The sequence below is a fragment of the Eubalaena glacialis genome, chromosome 6 (genome assembly GCF_028564815.1).
Source record: "Eubalaena glacialis isolate mEubGla1 chromosome 6, mEubGla1.1.hap2.+ XY, whole genome shotgun sequence".
NCBI lineage: Eukaryota > Metazoa > Chordata > Mammalia > Artiodactyla > Balaenidae > Eubalaena > Eubalaena glacialis.
Genome location: NC_083721.1, coordinates 73,454,978 through 73,482,729, shown reverse-complemented (window position 1 = coordinate 73,482,729; position 27,752 = coordinate 73,454,978). Strand labels below are relative to the sequence as shown.

Here is a 27,752-nt window from a genome sequence, read left to right as displayed (position 1 = left end):
GCGGCGTGTGGGCTTAGTTGCCCCATGGCATGTGGGATCTTAGTTCCCTGACCAAGGATCGAACCCATGTCCCCTGCATTGTAAGGCGGATTCTCTACCACTGGACCACCAGGGAAGTCCCCAAACTTATTTTAAAGTTAGTCTTCAGCTGTGCTGTAAGTAGGGTAATGCATGGTAGTTTCCACATATATGTTTATTACTTTTCTGTAATATTTAAGAGTTGCTTAAAAGTATGCAAATGCTCTATTTACAATAGCCAGGACATGGAAGCAACCTAAGTGTCCATCGACAGATGAATGGATAAAGAAGATGTGGCACATATATACAATGGAATATTACTCCGCCATAAAAAGGAACGAAACCGAGTTATTTGTAGTGAGGTGGCTGGACCTAGAGACTGTCATACAGAGTGAAGTAAGTCAGAAAGAGAAAAACAAATACCGTATGCTAACACATATATATGGAATCTAAAAAAAAAAGAAAAGAAAATGGTCAGAAGAACCTAGGGGCAAGACAGGAATAAAGATGCAGACCTACTAGAGAATGGACTTGAGGATACGGGGAGGGGGAAGGGTAAGCTGGGACAAAGTGAGAGAGTGGCATGGACATATATACACTACCAAACGTAAAATAGATAGCTAGTGGGAAGCAGCCACATAGCACAGGGAGATCAGCTCTGTGCTTTGTGACCACCTGGAGGGGTGGGATAGGGAGGGTGGGAGGGAGGGAGATGCAAGAGGGCAGAGATATGGGGACATATGTATATGTATATATGTATAACTGATTCACTTTGTTATAAAGCAGAAGCTGACACACCACTGTAAAGCAATTATACTCTAATAAAGATGTTTAAAAAAAAAAGTATGCAAATGAATAGTTACTAAAACAATTTTTTTCTTCTCTCCCCGTTTGAAAAAAAGGGGCTTCAGTTGTTCCTACATAGCTAGAACCATAATAAACAACATACCTGTAATTTATAACATTAAATATTCTGATATGTTAGTAACGATAATGCAGCCTTGTTTTCCCAATTCATTTTATTTTGCTAGATTAGGTATATTGCACTAATTGTTTTAGGTATGAGATCTACCATGTGTCAGAGATGATTTAATCTATTCAAGTGTTGAACTGTTAGCACAACTTGTACATTTACAGTAATTCAGAATTAGTAAGGAAAACAGTTCACCAGTGTTTAGTTATATACTAAGGTGCTCTGATTGAAATAAAATGGTTATTATAAAAAGAAAAAAAAATCAATAAAAGATTTCTGGAAAATCCCCTAAAACCTTAAAATCAAACAATTGTGTCTAAAGGACTGACACCAAAGATGAAATAAAAAAGGAAATTAGAAAATATATTGAACTAAATGAAAATGAAAATAGGGGAATTCCCTGGTGGTCCAGTGGTTAGGGCTCCACACTTCTACTGCAGGGGGCATGGGTTCGATCCCTGGTCAGGGAACTAAGATCCGGCATGCCGTGCAGCACAGCCAAAAAATAAAATTAAAAAAGCTGCAGTGATCCAAACAGTGTGGTACCAGTGAAAGAATAGAAAATAGATCAATGGAACAGAATAGAGAGCCCGGAAATAGACCCACACACATATAGTCAACATATCTTTAAAAAAAAAAAATGAAAACAAATATGTCAAAATTTGTAGGACAACAGAAATACAGAAACAGATGTAGTGGACATACCTATGGATACCAAGGGGGAAAGGGAGGGGGGATGAATTGGGAGATTGGGATTGACAGATATACACTATTGATACTATGTATAAAATAGATAACTAATGAGAATCTACTGTATAGCACAGGGAACTCTACTCAGTACTCTGTGGTGACCTAAATGAGAAGGAAATCCAAAAACAGAGGGGATATATGTATATGTATAGCTGATTCACTTTGCTGTACAGTATAAACTAACACAATATTGTAAAGCAACCATACTCCAATAAAAAAAATCATTAAAAAATAATAAAATTAAAGAAAATTTGTAGGATATAACTAAAGCTCTGCTTAGAAGGAAATTTATACTTTTTTGCTTATTCGTTTTTTATTGAAGTATAGTTGCTATACAATATTACGTAGCTTACATGTATATAATAGAGTGATTCACAATTTTTAAAGGTTATACTCCATTTATAGTTATTATAAAATACTGGCTATACTCCCCATGTTGTACAATATACCTCTGTAGCTTATTTTATACCTAATAGTTTGTACCTCTTACTCCCCTACCTGTATGTTGCCCCTCCCCACTGGTAACCACTAGTTTGTTCTCTATATGTGTGAGTTTGCTTATTTTTTGTTACATTCATTAGTTTGTTGTATTTTTAGATTCCACATATAAGTGATATCATACCGTATTTGTCTTTCTCTGTCTGACTTATTTCACTTAGCATAATGCCCTCCAAGTCCATCCATTTTGCTGCAAATGGCAAAATTTTGTTCTTTTTTACAGCTGAGTAGTATTCCATTGTATATATATACCACATCTTCTTTATCCATGCATAGAAATTTATACTTTTAAATGCAAAGATACTTATATTAGGGGGGAAAAGGTCTAAAAATCAATAACCTAAACTGCCACATTAAACAACTAAAAAGGAAGAGGAAATTAAACTTAAAGTAAAAAGGAAGGAGATAATAAAGCGCAGACATTAATGAAAGAGAAAGTAGACAAATAATAGAGAGAATAATAGAAATAAATAGAGAAAATATAGAGAAAAATAATAAAGAAAAATCAATGAAATATTTCCTTTGCAGAGATCAATAACATTGGTAAATCTCTAGACTGATCATGAAAGAAAGAAAAAAGCACAAATTACCAGAATGAAAGAGGGAACATTACTACACAACCTCTACATACTAAGAGGACAATAAGGGAATATTTGAATAATTTTATTCCAATAAATTAAACAACTTAAATAAAATAGACAAATTCCTGGAAAGAAAAAAGTCACTAAAACTGATAAAAGAAATAAAATATCTGAATAGTTCCATATCTTCAATTTGTAATAAAAAAAATTTAAAGCCTTCCCACATAGAAAACCTCAGGCCTAGATGTTTGTTTTTTTTTGTTTTTTTTTAAAATATTTATTTATTTATTTATTTGGCTGCACCGGGTCTTAGTCGCAGCCTGTGGGATCTTCGCTGCCTCGTGCGGGATCTTTTTTGTGGCATGTGAGATCTAGTTCCCAGACCAGGGGTCAAACCCAGGCCCCCTGCATTGGGAGCATGGAGTCTTAACCGTTGGACCACCAGGGAAGTCCCAGGCCTAGGTGGTTTTATTGTTGAATTCTATTAAACATTTAAGGAAGAAGTAATGCCAATGCTTCGCAATCAGAAAATAGAGAAGAAGGAAATATTTCCCAATTTATTCTACAAGGCTGGCATTGCGCTGACACCAAAACCAGGATAAGGCATCACATCAAAAGAAAAGACCAATATCCCTCAAGAACATGAAATGAAAATCCTTAACAAAGAATTAGCAAATCAAATCCAGTAATATTTCAAAAAGATAATGCTTAGGGGTTAATTTAACAAAATACATGCAAGACCTATACTCTGAAAGTTATAATATTGTTAAGATAAACTGATAAAAGCTAAATAAATGGAAATACTATATTCATGCATTGGAACATTCATTAATATTAACATATCAGTTCTGTACAAATTGATCTAGAGTTTCAACAGAATCCCAACCAAAATTTCATGAAGCTTTTTTGAAGAAATCTACAAGTTGATTTCAAAAGTTATATGAAAATGCAAAGGGTCTAGAATAACCAAAACAACTTTCAAAAAAAAAGGTGAAGGACTCAGACTTCCTGATTTGAAGATGTAGCATCAAGCTACATCTATTATCAAAATAGTACATTACAGGACATACAGATCAGGGGTTGGCAAACATTTTCTGTAAAGGTCCTAACAGTAAAATTATTTAGGCTTTGTGAGTCATATAAGGTTTCTGTTGAATATTTTTCTTTGCCTTTTTTTTAAACAACCTTTAAAAGTGTAAAAATCATTTTTAGCTCAAGGGTGGTACAAAATGAGCAGGATTTGGCCTATGGGCCATAGTCTGAATACAGTACACAAATAGATCCTCACATATAAGGTAATTAATTTTCAACAAATGTGTCAAGGTAATTTGATGAGGAAAGAATAGTCCTTTCACCAAATGATGCTGGATCAACTGGATATCCATATGGAAAATTAACCTCAACCCTTACCTAACAGTATATAAAAAAATTAATTCAAAATGGATCATACTCCCTATAACACTTCTAAAAGAAAATTTCCATGATCTTGGAATAGACAAGGATTTCTTACACAGGACACAAAAACCATGAACCACAAAAGAAAAAATTTGATAAACTATACTCCAACAAAATTAGAATTCTTAAAAATAATAAAATAACAAACAACCCAGTTTAAAAATGGACAAAAGACTAAGACACTTCACAAGTCAGAAAGAGAAAGACAAATACAATATGATATCACTTATATGTGGAATCTAAAATATGACATAAATGAACCTATCTACAAAACAGAAACAGACTCACAGACATAGAGAACAGACTTGTGGTTGCCAAGGGGAAGGGATGGACTGGGAGTTTGGAGTCAGCAGATGCAAACTATTACATATAGAATGGATAAACAACAAGGTCCTACTGTATAGCACAGGGAACTATATTCAATATCCTCAGATAAACATAATGGAAAAGAACATAAAAAAGAATGTATACGTATGTATAACTGAATCACTTTCCTGTACAGGAGAAATTAACACAACACTGCAAATCAGCTATACTTCAATTAAAAAAAAAAAAGACTGAGACACTTCACAAAGGAAGATGTACTAGTGGACAATAAGCACACAAAAAGATGCTCAATATCATTACGCATCAGGGAAATACAAATTAAAATTACAATGAGATACCACTACACATCCACCAGAAAGTCTAAAATTAAAAAGACTGACCATATCAAGTGCTGGCAAGGACGTGGCAGAAACAGAACTCTCACACATTACTGATGAGAATGTAAAACAGCATAACCACTTTGGAAAACAGTTTGGCAGTTTCTTAAAAAGTTCAACATTTATCTATCATATATCCAGCAATTCTGTTTATTGATATTTACCCAAAATTAATGAAAACATGTCCACGCCAAGACTGGTACACAACTGCTCATTATACCTTTATTTATCATAGCCCAAAACTAGAAACAATTCCAATGTCATAGATATGTGAATGAATAAACAAATTTCAGTACTCTGCAACAAAAAGAACAAATTACTGCCATACAGAACATGGTTAAATCTCATTGACATAATGCTGAGTGAAAGAAGCCAGATATCAAAAAGTACATACTATATGATTTCATTTATATAAAATTCCAGAAAATCTATCTAGTAACAGAAGTAGATCAGTGATTGGCTGAGTGTGGGTATGGGTGAGGGAGAATAACTGCAAGTAGCACATGAGTATTTTTGGAGATGATGAAAATGTTCTATATTTTGACTGGTTACATGGTTACATGGGTGTATATAGTTGTCAAACTCAATGAAGTTTATTAAAAAAAAAAAACACTATGGGGGCTTTCCTGGTGGTGCAGTGGTTAAGAATCCACCTGCCAATGCAGAGGACACGGGTTCAATCCCTGGTGGGGGAAGATCCGACATGCCGCAGAGCAACTAAGCCCGTGTGCCACAACTACCAAGCCTGCACTCTACAGCCCGCGAGCCACAACTACTGAGCCCGTGTGCCACAACTACTGAAGCCCACGTGCCTAGGGCCTGTGCTTCGCAACAAGAGAAGCCACTGCAATGAGAAGCCGGCGCACCACAACGAAGAGCAGCCCCCGCTCGCCACAACTAAAGAAATTAACCCGCGTGCAGCAACGAAGACCCAATGCAGTCAAAAATAAATTAATTAATTAAAAAAAAAGACACTATGAAATAGTACTATTATAATTCCTATTTTACCTGTAAGAAAACAAAGCACTAGGGTAAAATACCCATGTTACTCTCTTCATAGAAAAATTGTCATCTCCAACTTAAAAAGTATGAGGAAATGTTTTCAGGCTTTACGTATGATGTTAGTTTCTGGTTCTCAGATAATCAATAAATTTATATGAACTCATTGTTCTAGGAACACAGCAGAAATTCCAAGAATTAAATATCAAGAGCAGCTATCTCTATAGATATTTTTGGCTTTTATTCTTTAAAGTAGTCTGAGGTAATTTTACATACAGCAGTTTATTTTCCTAATAATTTGCATTCACTGAAAGAATTCTGAATAGTTTCTGTGGCATTGTTATATTCTATTTTTGCCCCAAAATATCATTTCTAGTGATGTAAAAGCTAATCACAGAATATAAAAATCAATTAAATCCAAAAGTTGTGTATATACATGTGAGTAAACAAAAATATTTTCCCTCTTTCAAGAAAAGAAAGAGGGAAAGGAAAGCAAAGCACAGAGAGACTAAGTAACTCAGCCAAGAGCTAAGATTCAAACTCCAGTAGTTATACTCTAGAGCCCAAATTGTTAGCCACTATTTCATTCTGCCTCTATAAAATATCAAGAACAGCTATCTATATATATATAGTTTGCTTTAATTCTTCTAAATATATTCTAAAGTAGACTATATCTATTATCTCTTTTCTTCTGGATACTATATATGTATTTGTGAACATGTAATATCTTATCATCAGAAAAAACACATATTTTTAAAAAGACAGAGACTCTTCAGGACCTCCCTCCAAGATGAATTCAACCCATTAACCAAAACATGTCGGATGTATTTGTTAATCTTTATGAAGTTATTCACCTGTGTTACCTTCCAGTTCACATTCTTCATCTTGTTTTCAAATATAACACGTAAATTTCATCAAAAGACTTGCAGAAAATCAGATATACTATAGCTATAGCATTCCTCTGATCCACCTATCCAGTAACTCTATAAAAGAAATAAGCTTGTAATAAAGCTTATTCATGCTAGTCCCCAGAAACCAACAGTTTCTATTCTGTGTTCACAAACCATCGTTTTAGTAATCTGGCCTAGAATTTTGCCCAGAATCTACAATAACTAACTAACTTCCAGATCATCCAAAGATTATAAACAGAAGTTCAGCAATGGTTTAAGCAAGTTCTCCTACTGCAATGAGATATAATTCATCAGAGAGGGGAGACTCTAAACTCATTTATATTTGTTAAGGCCCTTTTGTATAATTAATTCCCTTACATTTTCTGCACTTCGGTTTCCTACTACCAATAACCACCTGGCCCTTTCCAGAGTGGGATTAATGCTTCTTGCCCAAGAAGACAGAAATAAGAGGGGCTAACAAATTCTACTTTCTATGATATGTTAATATTTCCTCATCTACCCTCTCAAGACTATAACTGCTCTAAACATAACTAAAAAAGCCTTTTTAAAAAATGATTGTTGGCATTTTCTGAAGGTCTCAAATAACTCTGAGATTTCTAGTTTCTGAAGCTATTCTTATGGGTTCTGTCACTCTTCACTGTTGGTTTTATATCCTGCTTTTTATCCTCGGTACTTAGAACTGGACAGCTACTTCTGTTGTCACGATAGTCTCTTCAGTTACTTCTTTCTTCCTTATTGGAATCAGTTATCTCCCATTCCTCTTGAAAATATATTCCAATTATGTTAAAGAGAGAAGCTATATAATTGGCATAATTACCCTGATATTGCTTTTTTTTTTTTTTCCAGTCCATCTTTTAATTTTTTTGAAAAATTCCTGACATTACAGAACTAAACTGAAATGTATTAATATTCCACTCTTACATTTCCATGACAAACAAAAAAATTTCATGAGCCAAAAAAAAAACCAAAACAAAACAAAAAAAAAAACAGGGAGAAGCTTATAAAACTAAATATGGATCTCAGCATTAACAGCTGAACAAAGAAAGGAATTAAAATGCTTTAATTAAAAAATCACGAGTGGATGATAAAGTGTGTAGAAACTGAAAATTTACAAACTATTTAAAACCTGGAATCGCTGACTGTTCAGAAACTACACAGATGGATCATGGGTGGTGGTGAACAGCAGAAAGGAATTATGGATGAATCTGCATTGTTCTAGCTGCTCCCCATGCCACCCGTCTCCGAGGAAAGCCTGACATTGATTAGATATTGAGCCAGGCTAATGCTGGCAGCAGATCCAGTGATGGTAACCTGCCTATCAGTAGATCCTTCCACTGGGTTCGCAATTTTGATCTGCGCCCCAGACATCTGACGGATCTCATTGATTTTGGCGCCTTGACGCCCGATTATGCAGCCAATCAAATCGTTTGGAATGGTGAGTTCATGAGAAGTAGTCTGAGCAGATGCATCCAAACCCCAATAGCCTTTCACCTCTGGAGAGCTGGATTCAATGCCACTGAATCCGGTGTTGCCATGCGTCATGGGAAAATGAGACTGTTGCATTGCCAACTGGTGCAGCTTGGTCAAATCTGGCTGTGGAATGGCATACTGTCCTTGAATGGTATAGGCCTCTAGAGGTGGTCCCTCCAGGTCAGGGTTGAGGCACATGGACGGGGTGGTGTGGGGAAAGCTCGCACTGTCGCTGCCTGTGCTGTACCTGTCCTGACCACCTGCAAAGATGACTGGAGAACTGGACGGCTTGGGCCGGTACGGGATGGTCACGCCCTTCGGGGGGGACTGGGAGAGAGTCTCCAACATGACCACGCAGATCTGTTTCACACACTCAATGATGGACTGCGGAATGCCAGCAATAGTGATGGCCCGCTCAGTTGAGTTGGGGAGCATATCCCCTGCCACCTGGACCTGAGCCCCTGTACTCTCACGTATTTCCTTGATCTTGCAACCACCTTTCCCAATGAGAGAGCCACACTGACTAGCAGGGACCACCAGCCTCAGGGTGACTGGGGGTCTACTGGCAGCTGTGCTATTGGTCATAGAGCTGCTGATGTCCTCTTCCAGTTTGTCAATGATCATAGCAAAGGCTTTGAAGATGGCATTAGTGGGTCCAGCCAAAGTGATAATCCTCTCAGGACAATTCCCTTCTGAGATGTTGATACGTGCACCACTCTCCTCACGCATCTTCTTAACTGATTCTCCTTTCTTTCCGATGATACTGCCAACTTCCTTTCCATGCATAAGTAGCCGGATGGTGAGAGTGACATTTAATCCACCTTCAATCACACCGGTGTCCATGTCGAGCAGTGTTCTGAGGAGCTGGACGCTGAGTGGTCAAGTCTTTGGTCACTGGTGGGGGTGAAAGCCAAAAACTGCAGGCGCGAGGCGACTGAGGGGAAAAGGGGAGCGGGCGGGAAGGGGAAGGGCGGGAGGCCGGGGGCGGAACAATAGGGGCGGGCGGGAAGGCGAGGGGGGCCCCGCGGGCGGGCGGAGGAGGAAGGGGGGGGTGGAGGAGGAGGAGGAGGAAGGGGGAAAGAGACCCCGGGGCGGGTGGAGGGCGGCGGAGGGCGGGCGGGCGGGCGGAGGGCGGGCGGGAGAGGGCGCAGGCTGCGGCTGCTCCGGCTGCTGCCTCCCTGATATTGCTTTAAATGTGTCTGGAACTCTGTCAAAAACTCCCTTCAGAAGTGAATTCGCTCCCAAAATCAGTTTTATACTTAATAGTCACACCTCCTCTTTGAAACTGTACTGCCCAGATTGATCACCTATCTCATTATTAATAATAACAGCTAACATTTCCTGGGTATGTGCTATGTGACAAGCACTACATTAAGGAGCTTTCCATATATTCTCCGATCGAATCATCACAACCCTAATAAGGAAATACTATCATTATCCACCTTTATCAGTAAGGTAGCAATGACTTAAGTAACTTGACTAAGGCCACACAGATACTAAATAATAGAGCTACATTTTGAGCCCAAATTTATCTGAATTAAAAACAAACAAACAGAAAAACCAAGTTCTTTCTACTACACCTCCTAGCCATTCACCTGTAGGCTAACGTTGAAGAGTGAGGAGAGTGAGTTGTTTTAGTTTAAGGTGACTTATAAAATGAAGGGATTTAAAAAATATATGTATCAGAATTTATAAGTCAAATATCTGATAATAATTTCAAAGTGACCACCTTGAGAAGCTTTAAAGTTTGGGAATTTCTTATGGTACAGTTTCCACAACATATTACCAGTCTTTTAAATATCTTTAACACTAGCAAATATTAATTTTTGAGGATAGTTTCTATTTTGGAAATAGTTTGGTCTTTGGAACCAAGTCTTGTAAATTAGAAATAGTGATTTAGGGTGGTATAATATCTTAGTACTTGAGAGTGTGGCTTTGGAGTATGATAGTCATAAATTTGAATCAGAGCTCTACCACCCTAACCTCTACACAATTATTTAAATTCCCTGAGCCCTAGTCCCTCATCTGACATACAAGAAAGGTATCATCTATCTTACAACCACTGTGAAGATTAAATGGAATACTGTATATATAGCTTCTGGCTATATAAATATATAATAGATATGTGTAGTAAATAATAAATGTTTGTTTTCTCCTTCTCTTCTCCACTGTTATTTTAATCATTATTTCAAACTATGAACCACATATCTGTCACTTATAACTTTAAGAAGGCACGTGATTTTTTTCAGTTTATCCATTTTTCAACTATTGATTTTTTGCTTTAAATTACATTGAAACAGTATTTTGATGTAAGTATAAGTCAATGGGCAACTTACCTGTGGAAACCATCTTTCAAAACTTCTTGCCTCAAAATAATTTCAGAACAAGTGGCCCTTATGCCTATAAGCATGAAAAGAATTTTTTTTAAACAAAATAAGCACTCAATGAAAGAATATTTAAATAATCAGAAAATAATTGTTTGAATAGGCTTTAATTGCCTGGAAAATCTAACCAACCTAAAAACAAAACAAGAACTTTTAAAACTTAAGCAATTTGAGCTACACATAAATCTATTTCTAGTATAGCATAGGGGTTAAAAGTCTTGACTTCGGAGTTAGATTGGCTAGTTTCAAACCCCAGTCTGTCTATTAACAGCTGTGTGACTTTGGGCAAGATAGTTTCTCTCTCTACTAGTTGTCATGAGAATTTAATATATGTAGAAGCACTTAGAAAAGGGTCAACCACATAGCAAGCACTCTATATAAGTGTTTGCTATTTATATTACTTTATTCAGGTGATCCCAGGACACCAAAAACAACAGAATGGCCAAAGAGCCAGGAAACCTCAATTTTAATCCTAGCTCACTGAAACTGAGTATCAGATACAAACTGGCAACTTCTATATTCTACCATCCACACATAGAAAAAACTGAGAGGATGGTACACTATGCCTTGTGGAGACGTTGAAAGAGTTTAAAGAAACAACAAAAACTGGAGGCTTTTGAAAGGTTCAAAGGGTTCCTTTATAAACTTAGAATAACCAGAAATCTCACTATACTGACTCCATGCAGAATTCAGACATTAAAACTGTTACTCAGTGTCAGTCTCATAAAGTTAAAAATTCAGCTACTAATGACCACTAACTCTGCCCAGGCACTTTGCTATGGAATTTTACTCCATTTTCAAAAGCTGGAAGTGTGTGGGAAGAATATTAAAACAAACATACAGAAAAACCATACACTACTGTATGTTGCTAAGTCCATTAGATGTATTCCTGAGAAGATCCAAAAAAAAAAAAAAACATGACAGGGAGATGGAAACATTTGGAATATACTAGGGAAGGAAGGAAAAAAGTATGAAAGACAACACTTATTAAATAATACCTATATGACAGATTCTCTACTTGGGGCTTTCACATGTATTTTAACTTTCACAGTCTAGCTAAACAGGCAGGCAAAATTATTGGCATTTGTACACAGGAGGAAACTCTGACTTATAAACAGTTACTGTCTAGGTCACACAACTAGGTAAGTAACTGATTTAGAAGCAAGATCTGCCCAACTTTTAAAGCCTAAGGTATTTCCACTCTCCTAGCTATTTAAAGAAATCCTTAATTGCTTTGGAGAAGCACATATCATCTTTTCCCAAGCAACTTACAGAATATCTCTTGCATAAATCCAGATATTTCTTCAATGTTTAATTTTAATAGAGGTGGGGGTAAGGGTTTATATCTGCCTATAAATTAATTAGAAAAAAGGTCAGATTAATAGGCTTAAAGTCTATCAGGATATACACTAGAGAATAGTAAATTTCATTCATCTTGGGATAGTAGAAAAGCTAATTTACAAACAGTATTGCAAATACTAGATTATTTATGATTTTTAAAGCAAAGGTACCACTTTCTTTTTTTTAATATTTATTTATTTATTTATTTAGCTGCGTAGGGTCTTAGTTGTGGCACACGGGACCTTCGTTGCGGCATGCAGGAACTTTCCTCGCGTTGCGTGGGCTTCTCTCTAGTTGTGGTGCGCGGGCTCAGTAGTTGCAGCACGGGGGATTAGTTGCCCCGGGGCCTGTGGGATCTTAGTTCCCTAACCAGGGATCCAACCCAAGTCCCCTGCATTGGAAGGTGGATTCTTAATCACCGGACCACCAGGGAAGTCCCCAAAGGTACCATTTTCAGAGTGAATTTGTTGCATCTGAATGCACCTTCAAGATTTTTCCTCTTAAATATTACCTTATTTGGTTATTGCGGCCTGAACTGGCTCTGGAAATTGACCCCTTTTTAATCACAAAATGCCAGTGCTGGAAGAGTCTTCAGATGTAAGTCCAGTTGTTTAAAAATTCTTTTTGGCCTAGTAATCCTTTCTTCAAATGAATTTGGGAACTTAATATGTAAACACAAAAGCAGAACTGCACTGACTGACAGATACTAGTCTAATATCCTCGTTTTAAAGACAGAGAAACTCACCTGATTTGTACTGACTTTCCTTTCCCTATCAAACGTTGTCACTTTATTGTAATTACTACTGCACTGTATACATCTCCCCCTACTGCAATGCAAGCTCCACGAGGGCTGGATCCACAGCGCCTAGCACAGCACTTCTGCCCACAGACTCGGGCCCAAAGAAGTGAATCAACTCGCTTGCCCAGCCCTGAGTCATAAAGAAACCCTAGCCCAATTCAGTCCATTATCAAAAATGTTTGTAAAACGAAACTAGTCTTCCTCCCCTTTCCACGTCCCCCGAGGACATTACATACAATCTATGCATTCTAGATTGGGGTTCTCACACCTCATAGGACACTTAGGCTTTGCTGGCCCCGCAGTGATCAGAAGCTTCACGCATTCCAAGAGCACCCCAAGACGCTTCACGGCTGTACTTTACAATATTTTAGTAATAGTGCGGCCAGTCCCTCCTCAGAAAGACAAAGCCTGACTCTCCAGAGAACCAGAAGCAGCCACAAAGCAATGAAGGGGGGGGGCGGGGCGGGGGGAGTAGCAGGAAGCTTGCGGCCTTTGTTTTTAACCTCCTGCAGCTCACCCTACAGTTCTAGGGTCGCGAGAAGTACCTTTGTAAAGCGCGGAAGGGAGAGTACTGGGGAGCCTGGAGTGCTCCCCACCCTCTCGGCCCTAAACCCCGCCCTCACCCCTGAAGCCCCGCCCTTCCCCTTACCAGCGTCGGTGGGGGTGGTGTTGAAAGCTATGGCTGGCGAGCAGGTGAATCCAGCCGCCTCCCAGAGGAGTAGCCAGGCCACCGCCCGGACGGCCACGGCCGGGGGAGCCAGGACGCCGGAGAACGCGCGCCCCAGAAGAGCGCGCGGGGACAAAATGCGGTCGGAGGAACCTGCACACGCCTCACACCCTCCTAGAGCGCGCTGTCACGGAGTTAGGGACCGGGACGGAAGACTCGCTGCGCACACACCAGCGGCTCACCCGTTTCCCTGCTCCCCGCATCCCCGGCCCCCGAATGTTCTGGTGTCAAGGAGGCCGCGGTCCCGCCCCCTCGTCGCCCCGCCCCTCGCACTCCCTGTCGGGGGCAGAGCGAGGAGCTGCGCAAGCGCCGTGACGTATGCCAGGACAGTTGCTCTAGGGACTGCTCCGCGGGCCCCCAGCATGACTCCGAGCCCCGCGCGGTGTCCTGGGAACAGCCTAGCCCAGCTCCCGACGTCCACCTCCACTTCCAGGTATTTGCCGATGCGGGCCTCCTGCCGGGGAATTCACCCCACAGTCACGGCTGCGGAGCTGTGGCTGTCGCTTCTTTCTGCAGCGCCAGGCTGTGCCTGGCCTCAAAGTCGAGTGCTCCTAGGTGCACTACGGTTAGTGGAAACACCCCCTCACGGAGATTTTAGACGTTGACCTGCAGAAGATGCATTTTCTGTACTTCTCTATGGGTAAGAAAGTCAGTCTTGCACTGGTGGGGGCGTGGATAGGGAGAGGATCGTCTACCTGATGGCAAAATCCGTACACTTTTAGGTGCTGTGGGGATGCTTGGCAAGATTATGCAGGTCACTGATCCTTGAGGAGAAAAGTATTAATGTCTAGGAAGAAATGCTGGGTAAATGTGTTGTCTGTCTTCATGAATTGAATATATAAGCAGAGCTGGAGAGTATCCAGTGCAGATTGGAACAGAACGGAGGGCTCTAGGATGGATGTCTTAAAGAGGAAAGATGTCAGAAGATACTACCTAAAACTGAAGAGAGCAGTATAAGCATGCTGTTAAGAAATATGAAGATAAATTTTGGAAGAAACATTTAAAAGAATTGAAACTCGTTACCTATGGAGAGGCGAAGGGGAGAGGACAACAGTTTTTTGTTTTAAGCCTCTTAGAATTATGTTACATTTTAAACAGAATACAAACATTACTTTAATAAAAATAAGAGTTTAATTTTTAAAAGAAAGAAAAGAGTGTAGTCATAAAACTACATTATTGAGCATCACTTGCATATATCATTTATTAATACAGCCATTTGCTTGAGTGTATGGAATTTTTATTGTGCTCAGTAGGATCTTCTAGAAAGTTTACTAACAGAACAAATTTTAGTGAGGTGAACTGGGAGTAGTATTTGTTTTAAAAAAAAAAGAAGAAGAAAAAGAAGAAGAGGTGGAGTGGGATCATGGCATCAGATCAGAGGCAGAGCACAATAATTTGATAACACAGTTCTTTATATATTGGGTTGGCCAAAAAGTTCCCTTGGTTTTTAAGTAGAAATAAAAGACACATTCTTCATTTAAAAAAAAAAATTTATTTATTTATTTATATCGGCTGCACCAGGTCTTCATTGCGGCACACGGGTGCTCTTAGTTGTGGCATGCGGACTCCTAGTTACGGCATGCATGCAGGATCTAGTTCCCCAACCAGGGAACAAACCCAGGCCTCCTGCATCAGGAGCGCAGAGTCTTACCCACTGGACCACAAGGGAAGTCCCACATTTTTCATTTTTCATTTTTACCAAGAACTTTATTGAACAACGTATTCACCGTTTTGTTCCACTACTTTCTGCCATTTTTCAGGCAACTCTATAATTCCGTCTTCCCAAAATTTTTATCTTTTTGAGCAAAGAACTGTTCTAGGTGCCTTTTACAGTCTTCCAGAGAATTGAAATTTTTTCCATTAAGAGAATTTTGTAAAGACCGAAATAAATGGAAATCCAAAGGTGCAATGTCTAGTGAATATGTTGGATGAATCAGAACTTCCCAGCCAAGCTGTAACAGTTTTTGCCTGGTCATCAAAGAAACATGCGGTCATGCGTTATCCTGATGGAAGATGATACGTTTTCTGTTGACTAATTCCGGATGCTTTTTGTCGAGTGCTGCTTTGAGTTGGTCTAATTGGGAGCAGTACTTGTTGGAATTAATCGTTTGGTTTTGCGGAAGGAGCTCATAATAGAGGATTCCCTTCCAATCCCACCATATACACAACATCACCTTCTTTGGATGAAGACCGGCCTTTGGTGTGGTTGGTGGTGGTTCATGTCGCTTGCCCCACCATCTCTTCCATTCCACATTATTGTACAGTACCCACTTTTCATCGCTCATCACAATTTGTTTTAAAAACGGAACGTTTTCATTATGTTTAAGTAGAGAATCACATTCGGAAATATGGTCAAGAAGGTTTTTTTTGCTTAACTTACGTGGAACCCAAACATCAAAGCGGTTAACATAACCAAGCTGGTGCAAATGATTTTCAGTGCTTGATTTGGATATTTTGAGTACGTTGGCTATCTCCCACGTGGTATAATGTTGATTGTTCTCAATTAATGTCTCGATTGGATGGCTATCAACTTCAACTGGTGTACCCGACCGTGGAGCATCATCCAGCGAGGAATCTCCAGCATGAAACTTAGCAAACCAGTTTTGACACGTTCGATCAGTCATAGCACCTTCTCCATACAATGCACAAATCTTTTTTTGCGTTTCAGTTGTGTTTTTACCTTTCTTGAAATAATAAAGCATAATATGCCGAAAATGTTGCTTTTTTCCCCCTATTTTCTATATTAAAATGGCTACACAAAAATTCACCAATTTTAATGCACACTGATATGACAGCTGTCACAATACAGTCTAACAAAACTGTTCCGAATGAAGTTAAAGACAACTAAGCGCTACTAGAGCCAGCTTATGGAACAAACGACCTTTTTAGCCAACACAGTATGATCCATTTCCTAAGAGTAAAAATTCTCACATCCAATAGTAAGGGGTGAATAATATAGATTATGGTATATGCATAGGACAAAACATTTGCAGTCATAAAAATTTGCATTTTAGAAAGACATTTAATGGCAAAATTACATAGGTTGTTAAATTTAAAAGGCAGGACTTAAAAAAGAATGAAATAATGCCATTTTCAGTTACATGATGGACCTAGAGAGTATCATACTAAGTGAAGTAAGTCAGAAAGAAAAAGACAAATACCATATGGTATCACTTATATGTGGAATCTAAAATATGACACAAATGAACTTATCTACAAAACAGAAACAGACTCACAGACATAGAGAACGGACTTGTGGTTGCCAAGGGAGAGGGGGCATAGGAGAGGGATAGATTGGGAGTCTGGGATCAGCAGATGCAAACTATCATATATAGAATGGATAAACAAGGTCCTACTGTGTAGCACAGGGAACTATATTCAATATCCTGTGATAAACCATAATGGAAAAGCATATGAAAAAGAATATATATATTTATATTTATTACTGAATCACTTTGCTGTATAGCAGAAATTAACACAACATTGTAAGTCAACTATACTTCCATAAAATAAAATTTTGTAAAAATTTAAAAGGTAGGAAACAGTATGTATGATATAAAAACATACTATAGGGCTTCCCTGGTGGCGCAGTGTTTGGGAATCTGCCTGCCAGTGCAGGGGACACGGGTTTGAGCCCTGGTCTGGGAGGATCCCACATGCCGCGGAGCGGCTGGGCCTGTGAGCCACGGCTGCTGGGCCTGCGCGTCTGGAGCCCTGTGCTCCGCGGCGGGAGGGGCCGCAGCAGTGAGAGGCCCGCGCACCGCGATGAGGCGTGGCCCCCGCTTGCCGCAGCTGGAGAAAGCCCTCGCACAGAAGTGAAGGCCCAACACAGCCAAAAATAAATAAATTAATTAATAAATAAATTTAATAAATAAATAAATAAAAAGTAGCCCTTGAGTTGAATCTAAAAAAAAAAAAAAAATACTATAGCTAAAAAACAAACCAAAAAAAAAAAAACCAAACACAAACAAAAAACTATGCCTAGAAAGACTGGAAGGAATCAGGGATGATTATTTTGTATGTTTCTTCCTCCCCCTTCCCCACTCCCATCCCAGTTTTCTACAATGAACATGTATTAAGTAACCATGTTCCTAGTGATTCTCTAACAGAACTGAATTTATGAAGATATCATCCCTATGCTGCTTTACCTCCAGGTTCTTTGACATTTGCAAATCTTTCTGAGAATATCATAGTCATATCTAAAACAGTCCCTATAATTAAGTATATTTTGGCATTGAGAGCAGGGAAGGGAAGAGGGAATGGAAAGTATTAACCTTTAAAATGGTTGTTTCAAATACTGTATGCTAACACACATATATGGAATCTTAAAAAACAGTACTGATGAACCTAGTGGCAGGGCAGGAATAAAGATGCAGACATAGAGAACAGACTTGAGGACACAGCGGGGGAAGGGGAAGCTGGGATGAAGTGAGAGAGTAGCACTGACCTATGTACACTACCAAATGTAAAATGGATGGCTAGGGGGAAGCTGCTGCATAGCACAGGGTGATCAGCCCGACACTGTGATGACCTAGAGGGGTGGGTTAGGGAGGGTGGGAGGGAGACGCAAGAGGGAGGGGATATGGGGATATATGTATACATATAGATGATTCACTTTGTTGTACAGCAGAAACTGATACATTGTAAAACAATTATACTCCAATAAAGATTAAAAAATAATAAATAAATAAAATGTTTATTGTAACTGAAAAAACATCATGTAGTGAGACAAATAAGTTGAAATAAAAGCCATGTAAGCTTTATTGCCTCAAATATGTGGAGGCTGAGTCTGCCTTTTTTGATCAGACTTCTAAACTGTGAACACTTAGAGGATGTACAGGGGCTGTGTCTTCTACTAACACATTGAATTAAACAATGGAATACCTACTACAGTCCAGGTATTGTGCTGGGGATATTGTGGTGAACAGTGGATATGTTCCCTGCCCTCATGGAGCATATAGAATAGAAGGAAAAGAAAAGTGATAAAGTAAGTAGTTACAAAAAACTCAATGAGTAGAATGATTGGGGAAGTACAAAGGAGAGAGGTCTGGTCTAGTGAACCCGTCAGGACATAATGTGTAAGATTAAAAAACTCTTAGTACGTTGACATAGAGAGTACTTGTACATACTTGTTTAATTGGTAAACAAAAAAGATCCTGTAAGGTGATTCTTGGGCTGACTCAGAGGTTCATATACAGTCTTTGGTTAAGAGTACAGTATACTAAGAGATCCAAACTGAACTGCATTTCTAGGTTCATGTGTGAACAAATCTACACCCTCAATGAACCAGGGATTCTATAGACTAAAGATAACTTGAGGCCAAACTGAACTTTCCGGGTAGCTCTTGACATACTGAGCTTGAGCTGACTATGCATCTCCAGAACTGGAGTAGATTCAGATCTGCTGGGGAGGAAAAGTAGAGGAGAATGTGATTTATCCAACACTTAATTTTTTTTCCCCTTTAGCAGGAAGTCATTACGCGACTGACACATTTTCATCAGATTTCCTCTGATTTACCGTGAAGTGTATGTGAGAATGATGTGCACTGCCAAGAAATGTGGAATTAGGTTCCAGCCTCCGGCTGTTATCTTAATCTATGAGAATGAAATGAAGGGGAAAAGTCGCCAGCGCATCATGCCAGTCCGAAACTTTTCAAAGTATTCAGGTATCTTATGTTTTACCTTGCCTCCTATCTTAAATATTTGCTGAGTCAGCTTATAAGAACGATTTGAGTCTCATGTAATGGAATGTCATGGCCTTCAGAGTTAGACCGACCAAGGTTCAAGTCGTGACTGTCAGGGTAGGTGTGAAATCTTGGCTAAATTACTTAATCTTGGTGAGCATCAGTTTCCTAATCTGTAAAAGGAAATTGATAATCCCACCCTTTGAGATCTGCAGTGTGGGTTAAATGAGATAGCATTATTCAGTAATATTAATTCCCTTCTCTCCCTCCAAATGTGTTTTTTATTTGTAATCTTGATATTTTCTTGGTACCAGTACTGATAAAGCTGTAATACTACCTTTTCTTCTCAGACGTTTTCTCCAGTTGAAAGTATTTAACATCTCCTCAAAGTGATTTTAAGTTACAGAAATAAAAAATATATCCCTCCTTCCCCCATCACACTCAAAGCTGTATATAAAGAAATAGTTCTGTGAAATAGTTCATTCCCAAAAGCCAGTTAGCTACTTGACTATAATGACAGGTAATGGTTTCAGTAACTTGTGGTCCCTGAATAGTCTGTGGTGTTGCGTGTGGTATAATAGTTTTGTTTCTCCCTCCTAGATTGCAGCAGAGCTGCTGAACAATTAAAGAATAATCCACGACACAAGGGTTACCTGGAACAGGTATCCCTGAAGCAACTAGAGAAGTTATTCAGTTTTTTACGAGGTTACTTGTGGGGGCAGAGTTTGGCAGAAACAATGGAACAAATTCAGCGGGAAACAACCATTGATCCTGAGGAAGACCTGAACAAACTAGATGACAAGGAACTTGCCAAAAGGAAGAGCATCATGGATGAACTTTTTGAGAAAAATCAGAAGAAGAAGGATGATCCAAATTTTGTTTATGACATTGAAGTGGAGTTCCCACAGGACGAACAACTACAGTCCTGTGGCTGGGACACAGAGTCAGCTGACGAGTCCTGATAACCAAAAACTAAAAAAAAAATTATCAGGTAGTAGAAAATCCATGTTTATACAAGACCATAGATTGGTTGTAGAAAAATCTGTAAAGAACACTATGCATATTGGTTCACGTTTGGATTGACCATGTTACTTTTCAAAACCAAGTTATGTAGAGCATCTACTATGTAGGTGCATATGGAATATAGGGAAAACAGAATATAGGAATCTGCCTTTAAGGAGCTTACAGTCTAATTGGAAGATAAGTCAAAAGCTTATGAAAAGCTAGTTTAATGGTATTAGGCAGCATTAGATCCAAATGCTTGATAAAGGCTAGAGAGGATCAGAACCTAGATTACGGTAGGGTAGAATAGTCAGGGAGGACTTTGTCCTTCAGTGGCAAGATGGTACTTTGCCTGGCCCTTGAAATGGTAGTATTTGGATAGAAGCTTATATAGGATTCCAGATTAAACTGGGAGGAAAAAAAGGGGGATGTTGCAGGGGATTGGTAAAGAGATAGGAATTAGAACATTTTATTTGAGGAAGAGTAAGCAAATTATAGTTTGATAAGATCAGAGGGCATATATGGTTGCCAGGGGATTATCCTTTATGCATTGTCTTTATATCTGTTTAACTCTGGAGTAGAAGAGTACCCCTGCAGAATGCCCTGCAGCTTCAAGTGGATGTAATCTGATGGATAGCAGGGGAATTCTGCCCCATCCCCCTGCCCCAGTATCAGGAAATATGTACTAAAGACATTCTGAAACCCTGAACCTCTTCCCATAAATAAAAGGTTTGTTTGTAAAATGGGAAATCTACCCATAATAAATGAACATATGTACGGCCAGTTTAGGCCTATTCATGAGTTTGTATCTCCAAAGAGGAGATCTTTGTTGAACAAGGTTATATATGTACAGATATATCTTTCTTCATATTAGAATATTATTTAATTGGTAGAAATCCTATTTTCTGCAAGGAAATTAATACCCATTAAATAAAGCTATAAAAGTTACTCATTCTTTCCACCTGTTCATCCCTACTCTCTTTACCATTAAAAGCCTCATTAAAGAGATCATTCTTATAGTGATATCACCAAGGACTTAAGATGGCCATGTCTCAAATGTGTATTTGTCAAAGGTAGCAAACCAATTTTCAGAACTGGAGATCCTTCCATAACTACATACTATTTCACTGTATAGATGTAAATGATACATTTTAAAAATTGACCTTAGGCTGTTTTCCCCTTTCACTATTACAAGCAATACCACAGTAAATAACCTTGTACATTCCCTATTTTGCTGAACTAAAAATGACGCCTGGAGGGGAATTGCTGGGTATGTGCATCCTGAATTTTAATAGATATTGCCAGATTGTCCTCCAAAGAGTTTCATTCATTCATTCATTCAGTAATGTACTTAATAAGCACCTACAACATGCTGAGCCTGTACTGTTCTAGAGTCTGGGGATGCAGCAGTGTGCACAACAAAGTCCTTGCCTTTACAAGATTTACGGTCTGCTTGGAGGGGAGAGACAATAAATATACATAGAATAATGTCATATGATAAGTGCTCAGAGTTCAAAACAGGGTAAAAAGAGAATGATGGTATCGGCGCCACTATTTTTGATAGGGCCTTCAGAGAAGGCCTCACTGAAGAGGTGACATTTGAGCAAAGGCCTGAAGGAGGTAAGGAAAATTTGATGTGCATTTCAGGGGTAGCGGAGAATGATAAGTGCATAGGCCCCCAGGGCTGGAGTGTGCTTGGTATATTTGAGTAAGAGTAAAGTGGCCAATGTGGCTAATACAGATTGAGCAAAAGAAAAATGGTAGGAGATGATGTTGGAGTGTATTTTACCAACACACGGTACTTACCATGAAGGTTGTAGCAATTTAAACTATCAGAAATACGTAAGAGTACCTGTTTTCCCCACATGCTCATTGACAGAGTTATCAAACTTGATCTTTGTCAATTTTATAATTTAAAAATGGTATCTCATAGTTTTAATTTGTATGTCTTATGAGTGAGACTGAGCGTCTTCATACACTTTTTATGAAATAAGCCATTTTTTGACATAAAAAATGTTATGTCCACTCAGTTTTCTATTGGGTTACTTGTTTTTTTCTTATGGATTTGTAAAAAGTTATTTATTAAGGAAAATAGTTCTTGGTTTATGATATGAGTTGCAGATATTTCCACCTTGTCATCTGTTTTTTGACTTTAGGATATTTTTTCCAAGTCTAATTGATCAATATTTTTCTCTATGCTTCTGCATTTTTGTGTCATATTTAGAGAGGCATTTTTCACTCCAAGACTTTTTGTTTTAATCCCATGATTTCTTCTATACAGGAATTAATTTTGCTGTAAAATATGAGATTACTTTTTTCCAGATGCCCATCCCACTGTCCCAACACCACTGTCTATTGAATTACCTATCTTTCCCTACACTGACTTGAAATGCATCCTTTATCATATACGAACTTTCCATATGTATCAAAATAATTATCTTTTGATTATGTTAATGTCATCTGCCCCACACTTCCCAATCCATGTTTTGGGTTTTTTTTTAATGTTTATCGAGTACATCTATGTTCACTAAATTAAGAGCTATAGAAAGATACAAAATGGGCCATAACTTTCGCCTTTGAGTTGTTAACATAGTTCAGCCAAAGCAACAAAACTAACATGTGCAATAGAGGTACTGACTAACCAGAGCAGAAGGGGGTGAGCATATGAGCTGAGTAGCTATTGCGATTTTTCCTCCGTGTAACTTGTTCAAAGCTAATTCTTCTGCTGAGCTCTTTTAAGTGTTTTTTCCATTATAGAATTAATACATATTCACTGTTCATTATCTTAATTTTTTAGGCAAATACCAGAGCGTAAAAGTGAAATGGGAATATTTTCCCTCACCTTCTCTCAATTCCCACTCCGTAGAGAAATTAGCTTCCCTAGAGGGCTCTGGATTCCATCTTCTCTTATGACCCGGCTTTATCAATTATTCTTTCTCTCTCTCTGCCCCTGTCTTTCTCATTTTCAACTTCATTCTCTGCTAGCTTTCTCTGCAGTCTGTCAACGTACGTAAGGCTCCACCATACTAAGACAAGAAAACACATCGCCTTGTTTTTCTTTACCTAATATGGCATCTAACCAAATTTTAGCTCATTTAGTTTGTTAGATAAATCTAACCACCATCCTCCCCTCTCCCTCCCAACCCCACCCCATTCCCTTTAGAGCTGATCTGGCTCTAATCCAAGTGTAGAGATGTATGCTCAGGCTATGAAGCTCAATACTTTGAGAGCTTCCCTGAATATTCAATTTGGCCCTGGGTTATCCTCAGTCTGTTGGATCCCTAGAATCTCTGGTTCATTGAGTGGTGAAGGTTTGTTCACATGTGAACCTGGAAATGCAATTCAATTTGGACCTCTTAGCGTACTGTACTCTTAACTAAAGATTGTATGTGAATCCCTGGATCAGCCCAAGAATTGACCTAAAGGTTTTTTTTCTATTTCTCAATAAGCAAGTATGACTCAAGCACCCTGTATGTCAAAGTACTGTGAGTGGTCATTGTAAACATTATGTCCTGAGAAGTTCATCAGATCTGTCCCCTTGTACTTTTGGGACTATTTTATTCACCAAGTTTTTTGTAGTTATTTAATCACCTATCTAATATTTTGACAAAAGCAGCAGGTGAAAATTGAGGAAAGGCAAGTAGGTCTCTATTAATGTTCAAGGATGAATCTTGAAGGGAGTAATTAGGATGGAAGTTGCAGGATATTAAAAAGGAAATAGAAGATCATACACCTATATGAAAAAAGCTAAAACTATACAGCTTTTAGAAGAAAATAACAGAGAAAATCTCTATGACCTTGGTGTTTTAGCCAGATCAGGCTGCTATAACAAAATACTATAAACTGGGTTGACTATAAGAAAAACAGAAATTTATTTCTCATAGTTCTGGAGACTGGAAGTCCAAGATCAGGGTGCCAGCATGGTCAGTTTCTGGTGAGAACCCTCTTACAGGTTGCAGACTATCAACTTCTGGTTGTATCCTCACATGGTGGAGAACAGAGAATAGCAAACAAGCTCTCTTCTGACTCTTTTTTTTTTTTAAATAAATGTATTTATTTATTTATTTTTGGCTGTGTTGGGTCTTCGTTGCTGTGTGCGGGCTCTCTCTAGTTGCGGTGAGTGGGGGGCTACTCTTCATTGTGGTGTGCTGACTTCTCATTGCGGTGGCTTCTCTTGTTGCGGAGCACGGGCTCTAGGCACGCAGGCTTCAGTAGTTGTGGCACGTGGGCTCAGTAGTTGTGGCTCGTAGGCTCAGTAGTTGTGGTTCGCAGGCTCTAGAGCGCAGGCTCAGTAGTTGTAGCACATGGACTTCGTTGCTCCGTGGCATGTGGGATCTTCCTGGACCAGGGCTCGAACCCACATCCTCTGCATTGGCAGGCAGATTCTTAACCACTGCACCATCAGGGAAGTCCCCTCTTCTGACTCTTTTAAGGGCACTAATCCCATTCATGAGAGCTTCACCCTCATGATTTCATCTAATCCTAATCACCTCCCAAAGTCCCCACCTCCTAATACCATCACATTGAGGGGTAGAGTTTCAACAAATTAATTTTGGAAGAACAGATACATTCAGTCCATAACACTTAGGTTAGGCAAAGAGATCTTAGAATTGACACCAAAAGTATGATCTATAGAAGAAAAAAAAATGATATATTGGACTTCATCAAAAATTTTAAATTTTATACTTCAAAGACAACATTGAGAACATAAAAAGTCAATCCACAGACTGAGAAAAATATCTGCAGATCATATATCTGAAAAAGAACTTGTATCCAGCATATATAAAGAACGCTTACAAGTCAATGATAAGAAAAACAACCCAGTTTTTAAATGAGCAAAAGATTTGCCTAGACATTTCACCAAAATCATTGATTTTGTGCACTTAAAAACAGGTGAATTTTGTGGTATATATATTGAGGTATATAAGTTATACCTCAATAAAGCTGTTTTAAAAATAGGAAATAGAATAGAATCAACATCTACAGGTCATTTGTTCTAAGAACGAACAAGAAGGGTCAAACATATGCACAAAACCTCTTCAAACCCACATAGAGATGGAGATTGAAAAAGATTGGAGAAGGGATGGAATAAATGCATTCATTCAATAAACACTTTTTGAGTATTTATTCTGTGGAAGCTCCCAAAACATCTGGAAAGGGGCAGCTTTAAAGGAAAGGGAAAGTTCATGCAACTCAATATCAAAAAAAATACCAAACAACACAATAAAAGAAATGGGCAGAAGATTTAAATAGACATTTCTCCAAAGAAGACGTACAAATGACCAAAAAGCACATGAAAAGCTGAATATCGCTAATTCTTAGAGAAATGTAAATCAAAACTACAATGAGGTATCACCTCACACCAGTCAGAATGGCCATCATCAAAAAGTCTACAAATAGGGACTTCCCTGGTGGTACAGTGGTTAGGAATCTGCCTGCCAATGCAGGGGACATGGGTTCGAGCCCTGGTCCGGAAGATCCCACATACCATGGAGCAACTAAGCCTGTGCGCCACAACTACTGAGCCTGTGCTCTAGAGCCCGCGAGCCACAACTACTGAGCCCATGCGCCTAGAGCCCATGCTCCCCAACAAGAGAAGCCACCGCAACGAGAAGCCCCCACACCACAATGAAGAGTAGCCCCTGCTCGCCGCAACTAGAGAAAGCCCGTGTGCAGAAACGAAGACCCAACACAGCCAAAAATAAATAAATAAATAAAAATTTTTAAAAAAGTCTACAAATAATAAAGGCTGGAGAGGGTGTGGAGCAAAGGGAACCCTCCTACACTGCTGGTGGGAATATAAATTGGTGCAGCCACTATGGAGGACAGTATGGAGATTCCTTAAAAAACTGAAAATAGAATTACCATATGACCCAGCAATCCCACTACTGGGCATATACCCAGAGAAAACCATAATTTGAAAAGACACATGCACCCCAATGTTCATTGCAGCACTATTTACAATAGCCAGGACATGGAAGCAACCTAAATGTCCATCACAGAGGAATGGGTAAAGAAGATGTGGTACATATATACCATGGAGTATTACTCAGCCATAAAAAAGAATGAAATATTGCCATTTGCAGCAACATGGATGGACCTAGAGATTGTCATACTGAGTGAAATAAGTCAGACAGAGAAAGACAAACATCGTATGATACCACTTATATGTGGAATCCTAAAAAATGGTACAAATAAACTTATCTACAAAACAGAAATAGAGTCACAGATGTAGAAAACAAGCTTATGGTTACCAGGGGGGAAAGCAGGGTGGCTGGGGAGGGATAAATTGTGAGGTTGGGATTGACATATACGCACTACTATATATAAAATAGATAACTAATAAGGACCTACTGTATAGCACAGGGAACTCTACTCAGTACTCTGTAATGACCTATATGGGAAAAGAATCTAAAAAACAGTGGATATATGTATATGTATAACTGATTCACTTTGCTATACACGTGAAACTAACACAAAATTGTAAATCAAATATACTCCAATAAAATTTTATAAAAAAATAAAGGAAAGGGAAGAATAAGAGAGAAGACTGATGATAGGCCAGTTATGATGTCAGGGGCAGGTTCATGATTTCAGTATTCTTTTTTTTTGTTTTAATTAATTAATTAATTTTTGGCTGTGTTGGGTCTTCGTTGCTGCATGCGGGCTTTCTCTAGTTGCAGCGAGCAGTGGGGGCTACTCTTCATTGCGGTGTGCGGGCTTCTCATTGCAGTGGCTTCTCTTGTTGTGGAGCATGGGCTCTAGGCACACGGGTTTCAGTAGTTGCAGCACATGGGCTCAGTAGTTGTGGCACATGGGCTTAGTTGCTCTGTGGCATGTGGGATCTTCCTGGACCAGGGCTTGAACCCAGGTCCCCTGCATTGGTAGGCAGATTCTTAACCACTGTGCCACCAGGGAAGTCCAGTCTTCTTAATGAGCCAGGCAGAGCCATCAGATTATAGTGAGACTGAGGAGAAGCCGGGGTAAGAGTGAGTAGTTAAGGTTAAAATGAAGGGCGACCATGTCGATGAAAAAAATTAACCCATAGCCCATCTGAGAAAGAAATGGAAAATTTTATTCGAACAAAACTGAGTATTATAACCCAGGAGGCAGTCTCTCAGAGAGCTCTGAGAACTGTTTGAAAGAGGTAAGGGGATTTTGGTGAAAGAGATATGTGCAACCAAGCACACATCTCAGTAGAAGGTTGCTACTAGCCACGGGGAATAGACATCTTAGTTAATGTTTTTAGTGCTTTTCTAAGTATGGGAAGACGCAAGAATCCGGGTTTATAAAAAATTTCTCCTGAAAATATCTATCTGAGGGCCAGTTCTGTCAGTTTTCCTAGAGCACAGAGTGCCTCATCCTGATCTTTCACCCTGAATTCATTTCAGGGTGTATTGTAGGTCAGTGACTGCAGCAGTTAAGGACTTGATTCTTGAACTCAATGGTGGGCAACG

General features: G+C 39.0%; 3 protein-coding genes across 3 annotated transcripts in view; 1 reads left to right on the top strand and 2 right to left on the bottom strand.

Annotated features, from left to right (window-relative positions):
- Positions 1 to 13,813, bottom strand: part of PIGX (phosphatidylinositol glycan anchor biosynthesis class X) — a 34,219-nt gene extending 20,406 nt beyond the window's left edge. Inside the window, exons 1-3 of the mRNA XM_061192739.1 lie at positions 13,793 to 13,813; positions 13,533 to 13,734; positions 10,696 to 10,759 (exon numbers count right to left, since the gene is read on the bottom strand). Coding sequence (XP_061048722.1) covers positions 10,696 to 10,759; positions 13,533 to 13,734; positions 13,793 to 13,813 — 287 coding nt within the window. The remainder of the gene's footprint in view (positions 1 to 10,695; positions 10,760 to 13,532; positions 13,735 to 13,792) is intronic.
- On the bottom strand, positions 7,915 to 9,514 carry LOC133093977 (poly(rC)-binding protein 2). The gene has a single exon (XM_061194313.1). The coding sequence runs from the start codon at positions 9,200 to 9,202 to the stop codon at positions 8,105 to 8,107; it is 1,098 nt and encodes a 365-aa protein (XP_061050296.1). The 5' UTR covers positions 9,203 to 9,514; the 3' UTR covers positions 7,915 to 8,104.
- A 127-nt stretch (positions 13,814 to 13,940) lies between the features above and the next one.
- On the top strand, positions 13,941 to 20,389 carry CEP19 (centrosomal protein 19). Its single transcript, XM_061193228.1, has 3 exons — positions 13,941 to 14,043; positions 19,076 to 19,275; positions 19,894 to 20,389. The coding sequence occupies exons 2-3, from the start codon at positions 19,146 to 19,148 to the stop codon at positions 20,253 to 20,255; spliced, it is 492 nt and encodes a 163-aa protein (XP_061049211.1). The 5' UTR covers positions 13,941 to 14,043; positions 19,076 to 19,145; the 3' UTR covers positions 20,256 to 20,389.
- The last annotated feature ends 7,363 nt before the right edge of the window (positions 20,390 to 27,752 follow it).

What these genes read in the sequence shown, in the direction of transcription:
- CEP19 (XM_061193228.1), top strand. Translation starts at nt 19,146, where the DNA reads ATGATGTGCACTGCCAAGAAATGTGGAATTAGGTTCCAGCCTCCGGCT. An exon ending in AAACTTTTCAAAGTATTCAG is followed by an intron (nt 19,276 to 19,893) that starts GTATCTTATGTT and finishes TCTCCCTCCTAG; the next exon opens with ATTGCAGCAGAGCTGCTGAA.
- LOC133093977 (XM_061194313.1), bottom strand. Translation starts at nt 9,202, where the DNA reads ATGGACACCGGTGTGATTGAAGGTGGATTAAATGTCACTCTCACCATC.